This window comes from Lampris incognitus, chromosome 18, assembly GCF_029633865.1.
Source record: "Lampris incognitus isolate fLamInc1 chromosome 18, fLamInc1.hap2, whole genome shotgun sequence".
Lineage (NCBI taxonomy): Eukaryota > Metazoa > Chordata > Actinopteri > Lampriformes > Lampridae > Lampris > Lampris incognitus.
The window spans coordinates 28,716,676-28,740,301 of NC_079228.1; the positions used below are offsets into that span (position 1 = coordinate 28,716,676).

The following is a 23,626-nucleotide window of genomic DNA, read 5'->3' on the forward strand; positions in this document are numbered from 1 at the left end:
GCAATGTTGAAAATGTACACTTTTGAAAATACTTCCTCAGACATGGAGGTCTTGCCAGTCCCCCTGAATAAAGGGACTCAACAAGAGCAATGTGAGTGCATTGCTGCACATAGGACAGCGGGGTGTATATATATATATATATATATATATATATATATAAAATAGCACAATACTTAGGACAGCCTATCTTGGTACTCTGGGCCCAGACAGAGAACCAGTACTGTCAAATTATATGCAACTTTGTTCAATGACATAACACATAGAAAAAAACAAAAACAAAAAAAAACACCAACCATGGATTTTATACTACAAGGAGTGCTTATTAGAGTGTACTCTATCTACTGAAGCATAACCCATTTTCTGAAAGTAAATATAATAGTCAAAAGTTCTTCTTTACTTCTATCAAGACCTAGATTATCATTTAACTCATTTGTTGCCTAACAGGATGGATATTTTGTCTGAAAGTATCTGTTGTTAAAATAAACCCATCACACCATCCATTCAATCTTGGGGCAAACAAAACTCAACAAATAAAAGAAATTAAAAGAAACAGGAGATAAATATTTCTTCTTGGGAAACTTCCATTTTCGCTGTGTGCAGAGTTTCTGCAGGTAAAGAGAATGCTACCATGAAGCTGAAAATGTTTCCAAAGAGGGACAACCAAGAGCATTGAAAATTAGAGCAGGTCAGCAGGGAAATGAATCGAGGGGGGGGGCAGACACACACACACACACACACACACACACACCACACACAAACACCGTCTATCTGAATAAGCAGCAAAAACATTGATATTAGAGACAAATCAATGCAATGTGTGAGTGAGCAGTAGTACTTCAATGGGTCTGTTATCACAGTAATCAGAGATGTACTTTTCGGGAAATCAACAACTCAGAGGGAGGAAAAGGGGTTTGTATAAAAAGTTTTTTTTTTTAATGACCTGCTTTGCAGAAGAAAAAACGCAGACCCCTATTTTTCTTCCATGAGGGAGGGAAGGCTGAAATGGAAGTGACAAATGAGGCCAAAAAAAAAAAAAAAAAAAAAAAGACAACAAAATATCTTATGGTACAATTGTTTTCATTAAAAGAACCTGCACTCCCCATCCATTTGTAAGATAATGTGATGCAGAACTGCATGACTGAATACCACCCGAGCCCAAATTGTGATAGAAATATACACAGGTACATAAATATAAAAATCAGCTTACTCTGATGCCTTGCCAATTTTATCCCACATTTTCCTGTTGCACTGCATCCTCATGACTGTGTGTTTGTGTTCCATGTGTTTGAAGATGTCATATTGTGCTTGTACATGTGTGTGGGTTTCTTTTGTGTGAAATGTCTTCAGTCAAAATGACGCGTGCATCCAAAGGAGAACCACATACCTGTTGAATCCAACTGGGTTGAGATTCTTGAAGGGACAGAGGAAGGGAGAAATGAAAGCGGGGCAAGACAAGGTACACAGGGAGAATTTACAATAACGGACGGTAGACAGCAGATAAATGAAATGCGAAACGAGGGTGCAGACCATCTTCATATATTGTACAATGTGCCAATATGTTAAGGGATAAGAACAGGTAAGAGATGAAAGAATGATACAGATGAAAAAAGATGTTAAAGTGAATTTAGGTGAGGGTGGAGAGGTGTGGGGTTCGTCTGAAATGATTTGAAAAATCTTCCATCACTTCCGATTTTTGGGGGAGGGCCAGTTGCCACGCCTCTCCCCTCGGTTGCCTCCTACATTGCCTGGTGGACCCTGGCCCCCACTAGGTGGACCTCGTGGGCCTCTCCCACCCCCTCCTCCACCTCCAGCATTGACCCTCCGGTTTTGTCTCTCCATTCCAGGACGCTGGCTGGAGAAGCTTCTCTTGTTAGCCAGGGACTCTTTTCCTGTCATTTCTCGTTCTACGAGGCCTCCTCCCCCACTAACCCCTCCTCCCCTCCCAAGGTGGTGGTGGTGGTGAGAAGAATAGGACTTCCCTCCTCCTCCCTCCCGCTCTCTGAACTCCGTGAAGTCACTGCTTTCAGAGGCAGTCTCCCACTCCTCGTTGGCCTGGTCCGAGTTCTGGTTGGAGAAGTCAGGGGACTTGGCTCCATGGTTGTGATGATGCTGGGGGTGTGTCTGCCCTGGATTGTTTTGGTTGTAGTGATGGTGGTGGTGGCTATTTGCATTGCCAAGATGCCCGCCTCCGCTGCTGCTGCTGTTGTTATTTGTGGTTGCTAGTGTAACGCTGTGGTTTGCATTTGGGCCGCTGCCTGTGACTGGGCCACTGATGGGAGCTCCATCATTGTCCTGAACTGAATTAAGGGAGGGAGAGGAGGGTCTTCCTCCTCCAATGACCCCAACTCCTCCATTGATGCGTGCTGCATTTTCTCTCTCCTTCAGACGACGGAAGCGGGGAGGTTTGTCCTGCTGATGCTGGGAGCGTCCATGACGGCGACGTCTGGGAGGCCGCTCAAAACCACTGGTAGGGAACCCACGGCCACTGGAGAGAGGGAGTGCATTGGGCCCTCCAGAGTTTGATGCGGTGTTGGTTGAAGACTGCTGTGGCATAACCCCTCCATTTTCAGTGGACCCTTGATTGGCTGGAGTTGTAACAGGTGGAGCCATTTGAGGGGTGTTGGCCCCCTGACTCTGGGCTTGGTTTCCGTCAGCTGCCTTGTCCTTCTTCTCCCCACCATTTCCTCCACGGCCCGTTTCTTTGGGCCCAGATGATTGAGCTGGGGCCTGCTGCTTGCGAGCTGTGGCAGAAGACTTGGAGGACCAGCTGTGAGAATTCGAGCTGGCTCCCGCCCTGTGTCCTGTTGCCATTCCTCCTGGGCCGCCACTGTTCCTGTAGATTGTTCCCCCTCCACTGCCTCCACCCCTGCCCCTTCTAGAAGGCACACCTCTTGGAGTGAAGACCCTGGCCTGGGAACCTCTGGGTGGGGCAGCTGAACCGCTGCTGCTGCCAGTGGTGATGGCATTATCAGAGCTGTTTTTGGTGCCAGGTTTCCGGGCATCTTCCTTGTCTGATTGACCGAGGTCGCTGACACCACTCTCGCTCCCAGTCTCTGAGCCCCTCTGCCTCCTCCTCTTGGGAATCTCCTCATACTCAGAGCCCTCACTACGGGTTTCACTGCGGTTCCTGGCACGGGCTGGGTTGTGCTGGGAACGGTCTTGGGCATGCCTGCCACCAGCCCCCTCCCCCTTAAATTCCTGGTGGTAGCCGCTGGCAGCAGATGAACGGTAGTCTCTTCCACTTCTGCCACCCACTCTTCCCCGACTGCTGCTACTGGGCCCAGCGCTGGCTGTGTAGGTGCCACGGTAACCACGGCCACGCCCATAGAACTCTCCCCCTCGTCCGCGGCCAGCTCGGCTGCCTCTGGCTGAGACTCCGTGGTGGTAAGAGGTGTTGCCCCCTCTCTCGAAGGAGCGGTCTCTGTCTTTCCTAGAGGCAGCACCTGAGAATGTAGAGGTGGTGTCAGCATCTTTGGGCCCTCTGCCTGACCCTCCCCCACCTCCCCCTGAGGGACGTTCCTTCCCGCCATTCCTAGGCTTGGCTGTCTGAGCTGGTTCGTCTTTACCAGTTGGAGTTGATGTGCTCTGGGAGGCAGAGGAGGCTTCCTGCTTCACCATAGAGGCCTGGCCCCCATCTTGATCTTTATCTTTCCCAGAGCTTGCACTCAGTTTTTCTCCTCCCTCACCCTCACCTCCCTCTCTCTTCATTTCTTTCAGTACTGGCTTCTTGATGGGGCCAGCCCTCTTGTTTGGATTGCTGCCTCCTATCTGGCTTGAGGGTTTATGGTCTGACAGAGTACTGGATTCCTCCCCTCCACGGGAGTTGTTCCCACTTGCCCCTGCATTGTTGGCTCTCCTGCCATGTGAAGAGGTACCTCCTGTATTACTACTGCCAGGCCGAGGGCCCCACTGGGTCTCTGTCTTGTGTTCCCGCCCACCTCTTTGGCTAGATTTGGGGTGGGGATGCTGTTGATGATGGGGCTGAGCATGGCTGCCATGTTGAGAGGGAGGTGGACCAGAGGACAAAGTGGTATGCGGAGCATAGCCTGGGCTTGATTTCTCTTGTTTAATATGGCTGCTACTGATAGCACTTCCACTGTTGCCACCAACACTATGCCCTGTGCCAGTGTCAGTCTCCCTCTGGTGTGGGAGTTGATGCAGAGCAGCTTTGCCACTTCCATCTTCCCTGGGGGAGGAAGAAGAAGAAGAAGAAGAGCAGGAGGAAGAGAGGGAAGGCTGATGAAGTGGGGGAGAGGGGTCAACCTTCTTGGTGGGAGCCTCACCTCCTCTCTCACGTCCATTCTCAGGCTTGTGGAGAGGGAAGTGGGACTGGTGGGGGTGGTGGCCATGATGAGGGTGAAGATGAGAGTTGTTGTCAATGGGGGAGAGATCAGCTCGACCATTCCGGTCATAGTGGGGGTGAGGAGCTCCCCATAGCTGGCCCTGCTGAGAGCCTCGGGGAGGCCCCTCATCCTGGTGGATGAAACCATGCTGCTGGCTTCCCCTCTCAGCCCCCCTTTGCTGCTGCTGGTGAGGGGGCATCCTTGCAGCCTGGTCAGGGAAGTTGCTATAGTTGCCCCGGCCACCCATATAGTGATGAGGATGATGGCCGCCTCCCTGGCCCCCCACCTGGGTGCCGACTGGGGGTGGGGTTTGGTTGGAGGAGCCAGAGCTGGACTGTTGGATAGGACCTAGTCCACCCTCTCGCATACGTTGTGGAGGGGTGTCACTCCTAGGGGAAGAAATATCAGTAAAATATACAAAATTTAGGTTAGAACACGACCACATCAACTAGATATGCTAATAAAATGGGCAAAGTGATTCTAATATATATAAATATATATAGGGATGTGATCAGGGAAAGAGAAATGGTATTGAAATAATACAGCTAGTAATCAACTGACAACTACATTAAATAAAATAAGTGTGGGTTATGTATAGAAAAGATTGACTCTTTGAATGCGGTGGATCTTTCCAGGTTAACTCCCCATTTGAAAAATGAGGGTTATGTCCATACCTGGGCCCCTTGGCCACATCCTCCTCTTCCAACATTTGCTTCTGTCTCAGAGGAGAGGTGAGCCCACGGCTCTCTCCCCCACCAGGAAATACCTCTGGCCCCCAGGCCAGCTTTGGATCTATGGGGGGTGTCCCACGATGGGGGTGCCCTGGATGCTGCTGCCTGTCGAAGGGATCTGAGCCAGAGCCTCCTGAATCAGACCGCTCACGCCCCATAAGACCTAGGACAGACAAGTGTTCTGCTAAGTCACGCAAAACAACACAATATTTGGGGCTTTAAATATTGGTCACCTATTGTCTTATATAATAAAACTTACGGAAATTTAGATTAATTACATAGCATACAGTGGAAAAACACAAGACACATTCCACACCAGCACTTCATCAGCTCTGATAGACCTTCATGTGAACTATTTAAGAAATCATTTGGCATGGACTCATCTCATCTCATCATCAACCGCTTCTCCGGGGTCGGGTCATGGTAGCAGCAAGCTAAGTAGGGCACTCCAGATCTCCCTCTCTCCAGCAACGCCCCCCGGTCCTTCCTGGGGGATCCCAAGATGTTCCCAGGCCAGACTGGACATGTAGTCCCTCTCGCGAGTTCTGGGTCAGTCTACCCCGGGGTCTCCTCCCAGTTGGATGTGCCCGGAAAACCTCCAAAGGAAGGTGCCCAGGAGGCATTCTAATCAGATGCCCGAACCACCTCAACTGGCTCCTTTCGACACAAAGAGCAGCAGCTCTACTTGGAGCTCCCTCCGGATGTCCGAGCTCCTCACCCTATCTCTAGCCCAGACACCCTACAGAGGAAACTCATTTCAGCTGCTTGTATCTGCGATCTCACTCTTTCGGTCACTACCCAAAGCTCATGACCATAGGTGAGGGTTGGAACAAAGACTGACTGGTAAATTGAGAGCTTTGCCTTACGGCTTAGCTCCCTCTTCACCAAAACGGTCCGGTACATCATCCGCATTACTGCGAATGCTGCACCAATCCACCTGTCAATCTGCCGTTCCATCCCACCCTCACTTGAACTCCGTCACTTGAGGCAACAACTCATCCCCAACCTGGAGGGGAACAATCCTCCATTTTCCGGTAGAGAACCATGGCCTCAGACTTGGAGGTGCTGACTCTCATCCCGGCCATTTCACACTCAGCTGCAAACCACCCCAGTGCATGCTGGAGGTTGGGTTCTGATGAAGTGAACAAAACCACATCATCAGCAAAGAGCAGAGATGTAATTCTGAGGTTCCAAAAACAGACACACTCCTCACCTTGGCTGCGCACCTTGAGATCCTGTCCATGAACATCACAAACAGAATCAGAGACAAAGGACAACCTTGGCGGAGTCCGACACCCACCGAAAATGTGTTTGACTTTGTGCCGAGAATGTGAACACAGCTCTCACTTTGGTTATACAAGGACTGGATGGCTTGTAGCAACTGCACTGGTACCCCATACTCCCACAGTGCCCCCCACAGAGTGCCCAGGGGTTCATGGTTGTAAGCCTTCTCCAAGTCCACAAAACACATGTAGATTGGCTGGTCAAATTCCCATACCTCCCTCAGCACTTCCACAAGGGTAAAGAGTTGGTCCGTTGTTCCATGGCCAGGACGGAATCCGCATTGTTCCTCCTGGATCTGAGGTTCGACAATCGGTCAGAGCCTCCTTTCCAGCACCCTAAAGTAGACTTTCCCAGGGAGGCTGAGCAGTGTGGCGTCCCGATAATTGGAGCACACCCTTTGGTCCCTTTTTTTAAACATAGGAACCACCACCCCAGTCTACCATTCCACAGGTACTGTCCCTGACTTCCACGCGACACTGAAGAGGCGTGTCAGCCAAGACAGCCAACAATGTCCAGAGCCTTCAGCATCTCAGGGCAACTCTCATCCACACCCGGCGCCTTGCCACCGAGGAGCTTCTTAACTACCTCTGACACCTCTGCCAGGGATAGAGGTGGGGATTCCCCAAGTCTTCAGACTGTACCACCTCCACTGAGGACGTGTTAGCCGGGCTCAGGAGCTTCTCAAAGTGTTCTTTCCACCGCCCGACAACATCCCCAGTCTGGGTCAGCAGTTCCCCTCCCTGGCTGAACACTACCTGAGTCAAGCCCTGATTGACTATTTTCTCTTATTTTGAATTCATTTGTTGGTATAATCAAAATTTAAGAGCTACACAGACCTTTCATATGCAAATGTCAACCACATATTATCAAGAGGGAGAAGTCCATAAATCAGTTGTCTGCCTCATTTTAATAATTGAGAACATAAAAAAATACACTTGGACCTAAATTAATAGAAATGTAATAAGCCTACCTGCTGCCTGTGAATACTACATAAATCATATTTTGATAATTTAGAATATAGGCTGCGTATTTTGAAATAACCATAGCCTATATGATTGACAAGCGGGACTGTTGTGCAAGTTTGCATATGAAAGGTCTGTACTGCTCTTAAATTTTGATTGTATCAACAAATGAATCTGAAATAATAAAACAAAAAAGGTGAATGCCACAAGATTTCTTGAATAGTTCTTAAACAATGATCCAATCGCATGTGTGATGCAATCATGGGCCAATCTCATTTTTTTATATTATACACAATAAAACTGTGGAATAAAAAAAAATGTATTTCTTGTAAGAGCTTATGAACAAAAGAATAAAAAAGTATGTAAAGGAATCCCATGTTCTTTTGCCTTATTTATTTCTTATCCTCTTTTTGTCCTGCATTTTGTAGTTTGTTGACAATATGATAATGTGCTCAGTCACTTCTCCCTGTAAATCAGTAGTAACTTGTTCTCATCAAGGCGTTTTGATGGAAGCTGCGAATAAGAAAGCTGAGAGGAAACGTCAGATGTCCAAAATAAATACTAAATATTGCAACAACAAAAAAAAAGCTATACACTCGCATGAAGTGTAAAAGTTGTTTGAAGGGTAAAGCGAACCCCCACCCCCCGCAACTGTTCCAACTAGATACAGTTCAGTGCATTAAACAAATTTGAGCCGGCTTTCTTTTGAAATAACGTAAGTATCGCTGCACCCTGACCTCAGAATGGTTGTTTATTCACTTAAAACCAACTAATGGAATTGCACAGTAAAAAAGTAAAATACAAAAAGCTGAAATGGCCGGCAGAGACGTAACAGTATAGGACATGATGGATGATGATAGACTTCAGCAGTGTACAGTACAAACTGTACACGTACGAGCTGGAGGACACTGAAGAGGAATTATGTGAAATGTAGAGGCAGTGGACCTCAGACCTCAGCATTCACAATGGACTGAGTTTTGTAAGAACAGCTGGTTCTAATTAGAACTTGACTGTAAGCAGAAAAATCGTGTTTTCTCAGCCAATGTTGGTTGTATTTGAATTTTTTTTTAATTCTATACATTCTGCTAACATGCAAGATTGACATAAGATTCACAATAATGATGGCGTAATTTCCTTTTAGGATATTATCACGTTTAGATGATGTATCCCCGACTTGACTGTGCAACCAAGTTAATTTAGATGTTTTTTTTTAAATAAATGGTTGCAATTTAGAGCCATATATCAACTTACCAGAGGGGTGCATACCAGCTGAGTAATAGTCTATAGGCGGGGGACGGCCCTGCATCATGCGGGGGTCCATGTAGGGCATCATCATCCAGCGAGGGTCAAAGTTCATTGGCAGCGGTGGGGGCCGACCCATATTACTGGGCTGGTACAGGGGCCCACCCTGCTTGGGTCCCGGCCCTGGCTGAGGTGTAGAACCTGGGGAAGGACCCTGTGGGGCCTGTGGCTGGGGAGGCAGCTGGCTTTGGGATGCCTGGCTGTGCTGTTGCTGCTGCTGTTGCCACTGCTGCTGCTGTTTCAGGAGCTGCTCCTAAAGAACAATGTGTATGGTCAATGTTTGAAATTGTGGCCAATTTGTTATAGAGATAGTCAGTGGTAGGGTCTATAATGTGAATTACTGGATATCAAATGTTCATCTGCAATTTTATGTTGTGGTCCCAGTAATATTTGTTGAGTATTAACAGTTAAGCTAAGTGTGAGTTTAAAAAAAAACACGTTATAAATGCAGTTGCAAGAACAACACTTTCCACTAATATCTTGGGATGTTTGAGTTCATAATGAGCTATCATATGGTCAATGTGGGCTAGTAGTGATTGGATGTTCAAGATTATTTTGATAATTGAAGGTGAAGTGTGTTGTGGTTTGTTGATGTCAATGTGTTCCAATCTAGCCAGTTCATCAATTGCATCTGGCCATGGCCTAATTTTGTTTGTAGGAAGATTCTCTAGTATCAAGTGTTGTGACAAGCATTGCACTCGTAGGAGCACTACATATATCATTGCAGGCTGAAGCCAACAGTCTAAGTCAAGGATCATTTGATCTGGCTTTTTAACCGTGTGATCTTGAATTTTGTGAGCAGTTGTAGCCCATACAAGTTTTAGCAGAAAATGTATTGCTGTGGTAGTTGAGGCGCTTCGTTCAAATCAATTTAAATTCAAATTCTTGTAAACCAATTACAGTGGCATCCATTGCAGGATACTTTCCGTCAAAGTTAAGATTTTTCCTTCTATCTTTGTGCGAGTCTTCATTAGCAAAGTATTCTGTTCTGAGTGTTTCTGTAGTATCCACGAGCAGCAATATATTCCGTTCATTAGTGTGCAATAAATGTGGAATGAGCTGGAACCGCTGTGTCAGTTCATTCTGAAAGAGCAATGGTCCAATGATGTAAATAGGTTTTCAATGTAGTGAGTCCCCGGGACCCACCAGTACTCATCTTGAGTGGTTCCCCAATGAAAAAAAAAAAAGTTTACGAGAAATCATAGTGTTAAACTCGTGTTTGATGTTTTACATAGTTATGGTTATATTCATATATGTGTTGTATCCGAATGTATCTGAATATTAAACAAAATCCCAAATCTGAAAACTTTATTTACAAAACAGTGTCACATCAACACGAAATACCGCAAAATTCAAACAAACAAAATAGTGTCTGTAGCAACATAATAGCACCAAAATCAATTATCAAATAAGAGAGTATAACACATGTGAACAAAAAATTCTTTAAATAAAAACAAAATGGTGTCTGTAGCACCATAGTACCACCAAAATAAATCATAATCTACTCCCATATTTTCGTAATGTGTGTGTGTGGTGTTAGTGTGTGTGTGTGTGTGTGTTAGTTAGTTAATTAGTGTAGATAGCGGGACCGAAAACTAAATCATTTATGATCCTAATTCTTTTTGGAGGTGGTAGGTATTGTTCCAGAGAGTACGGGAAAAATCCCAGAAAATTAAAATTATGCATAATTATGCATAAATATGAATTTTTCTAAAAATGGCTAAAAACCCCTTTTCTTGGCATTTCAGATGATTCTGAGCATCTTTGATTTTTTTCGCCTACATAAAAAATTTTTTATGGGGCTTAGAAATGTTTCGGCATTATGCAAAATATGCATTTTTGCAAAAATGCACTTATGATCCTAATTTTTTTTGGAGGTGGTAGGTATTGTTCCAGAGAGGACCAGAAAAATAGCAGAAAATTAAAATTATGCAAAATATGCATTTTCTAAAAATGGCTAAAAACCACCTTTCTCGGCATTTCAGATGATTCTGAGCATTTGGGGGGAGGGAGTTGGAGTGGGGGGGGGGTAAACCACTTTTCTCGGCATTTCAGATGATTCTGAGCATTTGGGGGGGGGTTGGAGTGGGGGGGGTTTAGGGGCAGGGGGAAGGCGGTTAGCTGGCAGGATGAAGAGGAGGGAGATTTAGACGGGTGGATAACCAAACCGCTACATTGTAGCGGGGTTCTTCTAGTGCACTACATAAAGCCTTAACTCATTGGTCATCATAGACATAAGTGACAGTAGCCACGTGAGTTTATTTACCAATACCAAGTTTGTTTATTTTGCCAGGCTTCAAGTTATGTACTTGTGGCTGAACCACAGAGGTTTGGACCAATCAGCATCCTATGAGGAACTACTAGCAGCTACGTGAGTGGTTTAGGTGTGATGACAGCGAAAAGCGACTGTTCGTTTGAAAACAACAATGGCAGCTCCTAAAGAGGTTAGCATAGATGCTGATATAGCTAGCACCAGTTATATCAGAACTGGAGAGTATTTTTTCGTTGAAAGAAGAGCAAAGAATGGCAATGAAGGAGATTCCAACCGCCGATCCCAGTGTTGGTAGGCAACGGAATAGACCGCTACGCTACTTGGATGCTTCTGTTTCACTGTGTTTTTCTGAACCTGAAATATCCATCTATAGTTATTGAGATATCTTCACAGACAAAGGCAAAAAAATAGCCTCTTTAGCAGTTATAAGGTGTGGTGTGAGTTTATGCAGCAAATAAGTCAGAAATGTGAGTTTATTTCCTTTTTTTAAATCTTTTGTTCAAAAGAGGACTTACTGTCTTCTACTTTACTAAGTAACATATCTATGTAGTTTGCGTAGTTTTCTTTATGCTCTGTGAAGTGAGTCACCTCAGGCATAAACATCTTACCTTACCTTTGAGCACAATGGTTTAATTTCAATATCATAAATGTTTTTCAAAGACTCAAACCTCACGTGAGTACAGCTATATTGCAAGCAACTATTTCTTGTCTTCTTAATTTTAGTTTTATTAATCATAACTGCTGCTGGTGGTCTGCAGGGCTAAATTGGGGGGGGGGTCTTTGAAGCTATAATTTTTGGGGGGTTTAAAATGCTTTGGCATCAACACACATTGTAACAAAAATCTCTAAATGCTCATTTGCCATGGCCATAGACACAATTGATGTGATTTGACATGCTCTATACCAGCCATTCTCAACGAGTGGGTTGCGGCCCAGTACCAAGTGGGCCATGGAGGCAGTGGTACTGCCAAATGGTTAGATTAAAAAAAAAGTTTTTTTTTTGGTAATTTACAAAACTAGTTATTTTTATATTAAATGTGCTCAAGAATTCACATAAATATTACGTTTGAATATCACCAAGTCAATCATGACACATCATCAGGTAGAGACAAACATGTTTTGCCACCGTTAGCTAGCTAACGTTCCCTCGGATGCAATGACACAAAATGGATCGATTTTTGAAATACTCTACAGGTGTTTGCACCGATGGTGTTGCATCAATGACAGGAATACACCATGGTGTTGTCAAACAGATTCAAGAGAGGGTGCTAGACGCCAAGTGGACGCACTGTCTCTTACATAGGGAAAGTCTAGCAACAAAGCAGATGTCACCAGAACTGCATGACGTCATGAACGTGGCTGTGAAAACTGTTAACTATACTAAGAAAAGTGCACTCAACTCAAGGTGCTTTGCTGCTCTGTGTGAAAGACTTCATGCAGATCATTTGCAGCTTTTGTACCACAGTGAAGTACGGTGGCTTTCAAGAGGACGAGTGCTTAATCACCTTTTTGAACTGAGAAAAGAAGTGCACACATTTCTGGACGAGCAACACTCCCCTCTTGCTGAGCATTGCACTGATGGTAATCTTTTTTTTTTTTTTTTGCAAAACTGGCCAACTTAGTTAAATCAGCTCAATATATCAACAAAAGGCCGGAACACCTCAAGTGTTTTTGGTTTCAGACAAAATTGAGGGCTTCAAGAAAAAAACTTGTTCTTTGGAACAGAAGGGTAAGGGTAAGGGTAAAGGAGGGACGATGTGACATGTATTCACTCTTTCTTTTTTTTGGACCCCCCCCCCCTTTTCCCAATTGTATCCGGCCAATTACCCCACTCTTCTGAGCCGTCCGGTTGCTGCTCCACCTCCTCTGCCGAGCTGGGGAGGGCTGCAGACTACCACATGCTTCCTCCGATACATGTGGAGTCGCCAGCCGCTTCTTTTCACCTGACAGCGAGGAGTTTCACCAGAGAGACGTAGTACATGGGAGGATCACGCTATTCCCCCGCATTTCCCCTTCCCTCCTGAACAGGGAACAGTTCCCCCCGGACCAAGCCGGAGGTAACACAGGGGTTCCAACTGGTAATCCCCGTGTTGGCAGGCAACGGAATAGCCTGCTACACTACCAGACACCCCATTTATTCACTCCTAAGTGAAATTTTGGAAGCCTCTCTTCATGTCAACATATTCAGTGCTATAACCCAGCTTTTGACTTCAGTTGTCACGAAAATTTGCAGACTACTTCCTAGAGGACCCACGACATGGAAACCTTTGGATTTTGGACCCTTCCTTTGTGGACCCTGCTTCAAAAGACATGGCTCTGTCCACTGTGTTGGAAAATGAACTGATGGAACTATCAGCAGACAGCAGCCTGAAGCTTCAGCTCATACAACTTTATCTTGCTTCATTCTGGATACTGGCTGCCAGTCAATATTTTACAATATCCCAAACTTCTAGCAGAACAGTTATTTTGGTCATTACAGCTGACAGTGGCATAAACAAATTTTTACAGCCCAGTTTATTTTTTCTCCTTTTGTTGTCCTGTTGTTTTTGTTTTTTTGTTCTCGTTTATTTGGTAAGGTGGTCCTCGAAAATATTTAAACAATCAGAAGTGGGGCTTTAGTTACAAAAGGTTGACAAGCCCCAGCTCTATAGAAAGGTTTTTTTTAATATGCACTAATACATATGAGATGCATAAAGCACAGAGGGTCAACCTGAACTTGAAACGTAAAACAGCTCCTTACCTGTTGCTGCCTCTGAAAGCGCGGTGGAAGTGACTTCTGATACTTTGAGTATCCCTGACCGGAGGGACCACTGGTTTGACGACCTGCTACTCCTCCCATACTTTCAATCTTTACTGGGTCTACCCCTCCTCCTCCGCTGCCGCCAACACCACCACCGGAACGGACGTGAGCATTGCCTACAGTCTCTTCCTTACTCTCCCCAGATAAAGGGGCCTCCAGAGGTGGCTGTTGTGTCTGAGCCACGGGGGGTTGAGGACATTGCTGGGCATCTTTTTTAAAAAAAAAAAAGGGCATAAAATTAAGAGAAGGTGGGAACAGAACTCATCACTACAAAGCTCAGCTACTTCATTAAGACCAAAATTATTGCAAATTAAGAGATATAGGTTTGGCTCAAGGGGTACTTGTAGACGGATGAAACTATCTAAACTGCCATGCTTCCCAAAGCTAAGCTGCATTAAATCCATGATCAAAATTAATAGCCTTTTTCCACACAGAGATGTCACACTAACTCACCAGCACTGGAGTCATAGCTGCTGTTGCTGTTAGCCCTCTGTCTGTCATTGGCACCAGCACTGGGTGCCTGCTGAACAGTTAGCAATGGGGTCTCCTCAGGATCCACACAGGGAGAAGGTGGCTGGCTGATGTTGGGAGAGGAGGCTGAGGCTGACAGTGATGGACTTGGGCTACCTGCCGTTGCAGCTGTGGAGTTCCCATCCAGGCTTGGAGCTTTGCTCGTGCCGCTTCCTCCACTCCCACTGTTGCCCTGCTGCTGTTGCTGTTTTTCATCCAGCCTCTTCAGCTTCTCGGCACAAGCAGCACGCCTCTCCTCCTCCATCCTGCGCTCCTCCTCTTCGCGACGCCTACGAGCTCGCTCCACAGCGGCAGAGATCTCAGAGGAAGACTGCTTCCTGCGTTGACGCCAAGTCTCATCCTCATCTTCCCCTTGACCCCCCGGAGCCAGCAGGGTGGCCTGGGGAGGAGGGGTGGGGCCTCCTGCTGGTGGCTGGTGCTGGGTGGGGCCAGGCTTCCCGGGGCCTTGAGAAGCACCCTGGTTGTGAGGCCGCTCCTGAATAAAGAGAATTTACGGAAATATTATACCCAATTACCAATAACCAACTCTCTTGCTGAACATGATATTGTAATCTCGTGAAAAATGGTCAACAAGTAATAATAAAAAAATAACAACATGGAACAAGCAAACTTAAAACCAAGTCTTTGTCCAAACATGAATTGTACAAATTAACAAAATTAAAAGGGTCTACGGTTGTTGGTGGATGACTGAATGATCATTTGGTAATTGTTTAACTATGGAGGCCCCATCCACAAATATCTACCTGTCGGTAATAGGAGTAGGGCCCCTGTCCAAAGAGTGGCCCAGGTGGGGGGGAGGGTTGCTCCCGGGGACCACCCTGTCCAGGCCTGCGCCCCTGTATACAGGTAGGCACAGACAAAATTAGCCAAGCTCCACCTCAATGCACTACACTAATATGAAAAACACACATCGAGACTAACCTATCTATGCCTCAAAAGAAACTTTTGCCTGTATGCAAGTATTTCCATCTTTTCACAACTAAAGAGTAGCCGGTCTGGATAGCCCATTTTGTTATCAATCACACTACCTGGTAGCTGGATGGTGCACCCTGGCCACTCCAGCCACTGCCTCCCTCCTCGGCCCATGCTGGCTTGCTGGAGGGAGTTGGCGGGCTATCATCAGTGTTGGGAGGGGTGTGACGCATGTCCCCTCCGCTTTCTGAGGCTCGTGAGCGTGATATCACAGGGGGGCCATCCTGGGACCTCAGCTCTCTGGACGGGACGGGACGGGACAGGGCAGGACAGACAAACCAAATAAACAATAGAATGGCATATATTATTACTACATTAAGTGTTGATTTTAATCTGTGGATTTATAGTCACTATAGACAAAAAAAATAATCAAATATAAAAGTAAAGAAGTATTTTCAGTTATAACCATCATTGAATGTAGACAGCCACATACCGTGAACCATTTTTACTCTCATTTCTGTCCTCATCCCCCTCTTCATCTCCTTCATCATCACTGAACTTCAACTTGGCAGAGTAATCAATTTCCTCATGTGCCCCTGTTTACAAAACAAAAGAAAAAGGACATAAGGGACTGCTGGCTTGTACCATTTCCATCTTAACAAGCCAAAAAAAAAAAGTGTGTGTGCGTGTGTGTATACATATATATAAATATATATATATATACACTACCGTTCAAAAGTTTGGGATCACATTGAAATGTCCATATTTTTGAAGGAAAAGCACTGTACTTTTCAATAAAGATAACTAAACTAGTCTTAACTTTAAAGAAATACACTCTATACATTGCTAATGTGGTAAATGACTATTCTAGCTGCAAATGTCTGGTTTTTGGTGCAATATCTACATAGGTGTATAGAGGCCCATTTCAAGCAACTATCACTCCAGTGTTCTAATGGTACAATGTGTTTGCTCATTGGCTCAGAAGGCTAATTGATGATTAGAAAACCCTTGTGCAATCATGTTCACACATCTGAAAACAGTTTAGCTCGTTACAGAAGCTACAAAACTGACCTTCCTTTGAGCAGATTGAGTTTCTGGAGCATCACATTTGTGGGGTCAATTAAACGCTCAAAATGGCCAGAAAAAGAGAACTTTCATCTGAAACTCGACAGTCTATTCTTGTTCTTAGAAATGAAGGCTATTCCATGCGAGAAATTGCTAAGAAATTGAAGATTTCCTACACCGGTGTGTACTACTCCCTTCAGAGGACAGCACAAACAGGCTCTAACCAGAGTAGAAAAAGAAGTGGGAGGCCGCGTTGCACAACTGAGCAAGAAGATAAGTACATTAGAGTCTCTAGTTTGAGAAACAGATGCCTCACAGGTCCCCAACTGGCATCTTCATTAAATAGTACCCGCAAAACACCAGTGTCAACATCTACAGTGAAGAGGCGGCTGCGGGATTCTGGGCTTCAGGGCAGAGTGGCAAAGAAAAAGCCATATCTGAGACTGACCAATAAAAGAAAAAGATTAAGATGGGCAAAAGAACACAGACATTGGACAGAGGAAGACTGGAAAAAAGTGCTGTGGACGGATGAATCCAAGTTTGAGGTGTTTGGATCACAAAGAAGAACGTTTGTGAGACGCAGAACAAATGAAAAGATGCTGGAAGAATGCCTGACGCCATCTGTTAAGCATGGTGGAGGTAATGTGATGGTCTGGGGTTGCTTTGGTGCTGGTAAGGTGGGAGATTTGTACAGGGTAAAAGGGATTCTGAATAAGGAAGGCTATCACTCCATTTTGCAACGCCATGCCATACCCAGTGGACAGCGCTTGATTGGAGCCAATTTCATCCTACAACAGGACAATGACCCTAAACACACCTCCAAATTGTGCAAGAACTATTTAGAGCAGAAGCAGGCAGCTGGTATTCTATCGGTAATGGAGTGGCCAGCGCAGTCACCAGATCTGAACCCCATTGAGCTGTTGTGGGAGCAGCTTGACCGTATGGTACGCAAGAAGTGCCCATCCAACCAATCCAACTTGTGGGAGCTGCTTCTGGAAGCATGGGGTGCAATTTCTCCAGATTACCTCAAGAAATTAACAGCTAGAATGCCAAAGGTCTGCAATGCTGTAATTGCTGCAAATGGAGGATTCTTTGACGAAAGCAAAGTTTGATGTAAAAAAAATCTTATTTCAAATACAAATCATTATTTCTAACCTTGTCAATGTCTTGACTCTATTTTCTATTCATTTCACAACATATGGTGGTGAATAAGTGTGACTTTTCATGGAAAACACAAAATTGTTTGGGTGATCCCAAACTTTTGAACGGTAGTGTATATATAAATTCTTGTATAGTGCTTTTCTAACACTCAAAGTCCCTTTACAATAAAGGGGTGAAACAAGACAACAGATAAACATAGCACAAACATACAGGGGTGGATGTTTTTTTTTTATACACACAAAAAAACAAAAAACCGAAAAAACACGTTACTGAATAGGGACATTAAGCAACATACATTATTACTCTCCCTCCTCCTAACGTGCTGAAAGTCCTATGAGATGACTGTAACGCACATTTGGCTCAGCAGGAAAGATGATATGCAGAATACGTCTGAACGTGTTAGCAAACATAAATCTCACCCATTGCAAATAAATCCTCACCTCCTAAATCATTTAGCAACATGAGCACTAAATCATCATGCACAGCACTTAGATATGGAAGGTATATGTCAGTGTACCATTTCTTCATTAAAAATTTACATGGCTGCTCTCTGACATGGCCTTGTAAAGTAGAAGAGGAACATGGAAGTGCAAACTCACCGAAGCCCTTTTTACTTTATGTTATTTTAGGAATAAAATAAGCAAACTACACAATTGTTACCAAACAGTTAATTTCTAGTTCCATCTAAATGTCACAGGTACACTCAAACACAACCAATTTGTGTGCAAAAAATGTAACTCTGTACAATTGCGTCTTCACTTTTCCCCATTTCAGAATACTATGATCATTTGCACTTTTCTTAGATGCACTGAATGACACACTTGGGATGGATTGAAGTGCTCAGAGCCAAATGTTCAGCTTTCTGTCTCGATCAATAATAAGCTGTGTATTTAACTGAATGGCTTCTAACCTGCCCAGCCCTCGTCTCCATCATGGTCCAGTTCATCAAACTCCTTTAGATCATCCTGCTTCAAGATGGAGGGGCGCTTCACTACCTCACCACCTCCGCTACGTGGCGCACCCTGAGGCCTTCCATCAGGACCACTCTGCCCACGAGAGAACCTTATGGGGAGAGAGGAATATTCTTTTTCAGAGATGCAATCAGGTTACAAATGACAAGGCATGAAAATTGGGGTTAAATTGGTAAATAAATGGGAGTAGCACGTCTAGAAAAGCATATACAAATTTGACAGATCACACCCCTCTTTATTTATGGTTATTTCAGAGTACATTTTATTGGGTCGGACCCTTTAGTCGACTGGTTAACGTAGTTGCCCGTGGAGCGGGAGACATGGGTTCGCGTCCTTGGCTGCGGCGGTTACCGGACTGCCCCCAAATTCACTACACTATTATAGCCTTTAGTCTATTGAACAGCTATGCTTTTTTTCCCCGGGCGCTGCACGGCGGCTGCCCACTGCTCCTAGCTACACAGCTAGGATGGGTTAAATTCAGAGGAATAATTTCCCCACAGGGATCAATAAAGTAGTAAATAAAATTTTATCATACTGGGAGACAGCGCTAGAAAATGAAGTGACTGCAATCTTCCAAACATCAGAAACTACATTCAGAAGGTATGTTTCCATCAATGTGTTTTTCAAATGAAATTTGAAGTTGCACATAAGAAAATGAGTGGAAACACAAGAATTTTGAAAAACACCTAAATATTGCTAAAACGTTTTTTTATGCTTGCTTGAGGTGGAAAAGTTGAAGTTTTGATAGAGAAAATGCAATAAAATGAAGGGTGATTGACATCCGCTATAAACAATTCTGGCAGATGGTGAAACAAAGCAGTAGATTCAGACAGAAAAAAAAAATCAAATTTTCCTTGGGTTAATTAAAGCCAAAAGTGGGTACCTTGCAGTGCAATGGCCTCAGTCATTATAACACTGAGTACTGCATTTCTATACCATCTTTTTTGGGCAACATGGAATATGGCCAAGTACAGCTGACATACACCTGTGATGACAGCTTCTCCAATGGCAAGTACAGGTACATATTGAAAATTACTCATTCTTTAGCATTTGGCATTTATCGGTAGTTGTCAGCTGTTGCTGCTAAGCAACCCATTATCTGTGCTGTTTTGATGACAGTCTTGTCGTACCTTGCCCATGGTGAGTTTTTTTTTTGTTAAAAAATAAACCAAAACAATTGATGTAAAGACATAGTAATTCACAATTTCTTTTATCAACTTTTCAAATGTTGCTTGAAATTTGATACAATTAGATTAAGTCATAGCTACTGTTAGATTCACAATATAATTTCATTTTCTCTAGAGACAATAGCTAAAGCAATTTACCTGGGGGCGGGCCCCTCACCAGGTGGTGGGTACCTGTAGGGCCCTTGAGGGCCATAAGGTGGTGGGAAAGGCAGATAGGGAGGATACATCTACAAGAGAATTAAAGGGAAAGAACAGACTAGTGTAAGATGGTAATTTTTACACATTAAGTACAAAAAGGGAAGATGAAGTTTCATAGCTGTGGTGACTTGCACTTAAACTCCCACTCATTAACAGCTGTCAAACAGCAGAACACTGCGGCATCAGCAGCCAATAGACTGACTGCAGGTCCATCTGTGGTTAGAACATAGAGCATTGTGACAGCCTGACAACTTGCTACTGTACAATCACTAGATAATCAGCTCTGGAGCCAAGTTACACATTCACTTATTGAGGAAGGGCTCATTAAAACTAGATAACCATCTTCATATTCACATATTGCAGTATGGATCATCTGGATTTAATCTCAGTGTGGTGTTATATTGTGAATACTGTGTTGCCTGCAAAACATCAGTTCATTTTTCAGAGAAATATGAGGACATTGAGGTGATGAGGACAACTTACGAAGGGAGGCATGAGCCCTCTGTATGGGGGAAACCCAGGCCCAACAGGGGGCTGGGGCAGGGGCAGGGCGGGGCTGCCTGCTGGGGGGTTCCTAGGTGGCCCGTGGGACTGGGAATTCTGAGGGGGGACTTGGCCTCCACCGGCCGCCCCCTCCATCACTAAAGCCCCACCACTGCCACCCTCCGCTACCCCCTCCCCGGACACGGTGGGTGCCAGGGCACGGCCCCCACCGTCCCGCCAACTTGTAACGTCTGAGGAATGACAAAAGCAGAAGTACACGGAGGTTTAAAATGGTTTAAAGTAGTTTAATGAAATGAGTTCATAGATGTGAAACCCAAGATTAACACATCCGCTTGAAGAACCACTCCTGTTTTCTCAATGAATGCCAAGCATATTAGATAAACTACAGGTTAGGTGCTTATTTTTTTTTTTAAAACCTTGGTACAAAAGATGTTGCTGAAAGCTCAATTAACTGGTAGACAGATTATTTGCTGGAGGTTATGCAGGCATTACTCACTCTGGGGGCGGAGGCTTGGTCCGGGCCCATACCACTGATCTGCAGTGCCCTGTTCTCTGCCAGCTCTGTCCTGGTCGCCAGCCGCCTGCAGGGTGGGAAATTCCTCGCGAGAGAATGGCGACGGTTGGTTTGATCCCTTTCCACCTACAATGAAAGACAGGGAAAAAATATATATTTAAAGAAAACAGCGAGCAAAACCAAGGGCTCTAAAGAAAACATAACACACAAAATAGAGACCCACCATCTCCTTGTAATCCATGTGTAACACTGGCCTGTGCCCAGGACCTTGCCCCTGCGGCCTGGGCTGAAGCTGGGGCTGGAGCCTGAGGACATAGACAGTTGCGCATGTGTCAGCTATGGAAATTAAAACTCTCCAAGTTTGTTATTATCTTGCATTGTGACTTGGCACTCATGTTTGCCATTTGTCACTGTTGGTACCTCTGGAGCTGGTGGGGTTCTCGGGCGGGTCGTTGCAGGCGTCTCTGAAACCACAGGCTGCAGCGACTCCGGCTGCGGTGTTGACAATGCATCGGTACTGTGAGAAAAAAGGAAGGTGAAACACAGACGACAGAACAGAGATGAGAGATTAGAGAGGTAGAAAGCAAGAGAAACAGATGTGTTAATAATACATTTGCTGGCAATTCGAAAAGTTACTAAGCTAGGAGTCCATTCCTATGTCCTTGTACAGTCCAAATCTCCCTGGAATGCAGAGCCTTTCAAGAGAATAACCAGGGCTGTACGTAGGGCCACACAATTATATCTAAAATGATAGTCATGATTATGCCGCTTAAAACTACAATCACGATCATTCATCCATTTTTGGGCAGTAAATTAAATCAACAAAAAAAAACACCTTCACATTAATAATCTACTACTACGACTACTACTACTACTACTTTTGGCTGCTCCCATTAGGGGTCGCCACAGCAGATCATCCATTTCCATCTCTTAATAATACATATATAAATATAGATATATGTATATATACATATATATAAATATATATGTAATTTACTTGACTCACTGGAATATATCAATATATATAAATACATATATAAATATAAAATATATATATTAATAGCTGTTAATAAATAATAATTATAACATCCATCCATCCATTATCTTAACCACTTATCCTGCTCTCAGGGTTGTGGGGATGCTGGAGCCTATTCCAGCAGTCATTGGGCGGCAGGCGGGGAGACACCCTGGACAGGCCGCCAGGACATCAAAGGGCCAACACACACACACACACACGCACGCGCGCGCGCGCGCACACACACACACACACACACACACACATTCATTCCTAGGGACAATTTAGTATGGCCAGTTCACCTGACTTACATGCCTTTGGACTGTGGGAGGAAACCGGAGCCCCCGGAGGAAACCCATGCAGACATGGGGAGAACATGCAAACTCCACACAGAGGACGACCCGGGATGACCCACCAAGGTTGGACTACCCCGGGGCTCGACCCAGGACCTTCTTGCACATGCTAGGGTTAGTACTCCTGCCTGTGCCCTTGAGCAAGGTATGGCAAGATGAACTAGAGTTGGTGTCCAGGTGCTGCATGGCGGCTGCCCACTGCTCCTAGCTACAAAGCTGGGCTAGGTTAAATGCAGAGCATAATTTCCCCACAGGGATCCATAAAGTATCTAAAAAAAAAGAACATATTTTGATGTCATATACAACATCGTTAATCCCAGACAGTGAGGTCGGGTAGTAACATGTTGTTGACATAGTAAAAGTAATAATAATACCGAAATCCTATTAGGGACACATTATGTTACTTATGCACTGGTGGCAATGATTGCAGGCTGGGGATGGATGGGTAGGAGGAGGCTCTTAAGGCTCGGAGCAGCTCATTAAAAAGAAAAAAAAAAGAAAAAAAAAGAAAACAGAAAAAAGAAAAAAGAAATGAACGTGAACTTAGTGTAAAATTCAAAATAATGAATGTGAACTAGTTCATTTTAATCTCCGTAACGTTACATTTCTCCTGTCTTTCTCCCCCTCCCACACAACACCACAGCATAACGTCAGTCCGACATGAACTCGACAACAGAGAACAGTCTACTGCTGTGCTTAGCCTTCAAATGGAACTAGGCTAAAAGAAAAAGCTAATGTGTGATATTTTAGTTACATAAAGTGTTACTGTCAGTGTTGTGCATGAACGTGTCAGAGGGCCCTTTCACGCGGAATTACATTCTCTCAACCGCAGAACGTCTGTCTGATCCTGCTGATCTGCGGTGTAATAATGTGTGCTGCATAGGTGCACTTATGCGAAGGAATACGGACATTCTGCGGTTCAGAGAATGTAGTTCCACGTGAAAGGGCCGTCTAAAGGCAACATAAAGTGGTGAAAATATTCAAAACATAGCGTACACCGAAATTGATTTTATTTTTTTAGGTGAGCCAAGTGGCTAAAAAGCGTTTTGTCCGTGTCCTCATCTGCAGCAATACATTCCCCAACTTCCGTGCTGGCTACTCCTGCTGAATCTCCAAACTGGGAGCGCACAGACTCCCCTCTACTGCAGGTAATAGACTATCGTAAGTACCTCATACAACCCCACTCCAACAAACCCGAAATATCACTTTAAAGATAAGAGAAAGGGAAAATAATGACACTAATGTACCATTCAGTTCAGTCAAAGCCTGCTGGGAGCACTTAAACCAATTTATGTGGAGTTATTTTATTATTACAATTATTCAGTTTGATCAGTTTACTACCCGCTGTCCATGCAGTTTAATTCACTCCATTTTTGTGTTTTGGAAATTATGTATTTTTATTTAAAAAAAGAATTCCACTCAGATTGTTATCTAGTGCCTTTGAACATCATGCACTATTTTATATATATATATTCTGTTTTACATAATATTCAATTAAACATATGTTCATTTAAAGGCAGC

General features: G+C 44.5%; 1 protein-coding gene across 1 annotated transcript in view; it reads right to left on the bottom strand.

The window, feature by feature from the left end:
• Positions 1 to 691: 691 nt before the first annotated feature.
• Positions 692 to 23,626, bottom strand: part of prrc2a (proline-rich coiled-coil 2A) — a 39,427-nt gene continuing 16,492 nt past the window's right edge. The window contains exons 4-16 of the mRNA XM_056298110.1: positions 21,158 to 21,254; positions 20,961 to 21,042; positions 20,720 to 20,863; positions 20,203 to 20,453; positions 19,660 to 19,748; positions 18,274 to 18,425; positions 15,631 to 15,733; positions 15,254 to 15,437; positions 14,148 to 14,700; positions 13,635 to 13,903; positions 8,572 to 8,875; positions 5,018 to 5,237; positions 692 to 4,732 (exon numbers count right to left, since the gene is read on the bottom strand). Coding sequence (XP_056154085.1) covers positions 1,681 to 4,732; positions 5,018 to 5,237; positions 8,572 to 8,875; positions 13,635 to 13,903; positions 14,148 to 14,700; positions 15,254 to 15,437; positions 15,631 to 15,733; positions 18,274 to 18,425; positions 19,660 to 19,748; positions 20,203 to 20,453; positions 20,720 to 20,863; positions 20,961 to 21,042; positions 21,158 to 21,254 — 5,500 coding nt within the window. The 3' untranslated portion in view covers positions 692 to 1,680. The remainder of the gene's footprint in view (positions 4,733 to 5,017; positions 5,238 to 8,571; positions 8,876 to 13,634; positions 13,904 to 14,147; positions 14,701 to 15,253; positions 15,438 to 15,630; positions 15,734 to 18,273; positions 18,426 to 19,659; positions 19,749 to 20,202; positions 20,454 to 20,719; positions 20,864 to 20,960; positions 21,043 to 21,157; positions 21,255 to 23,626) is intronic.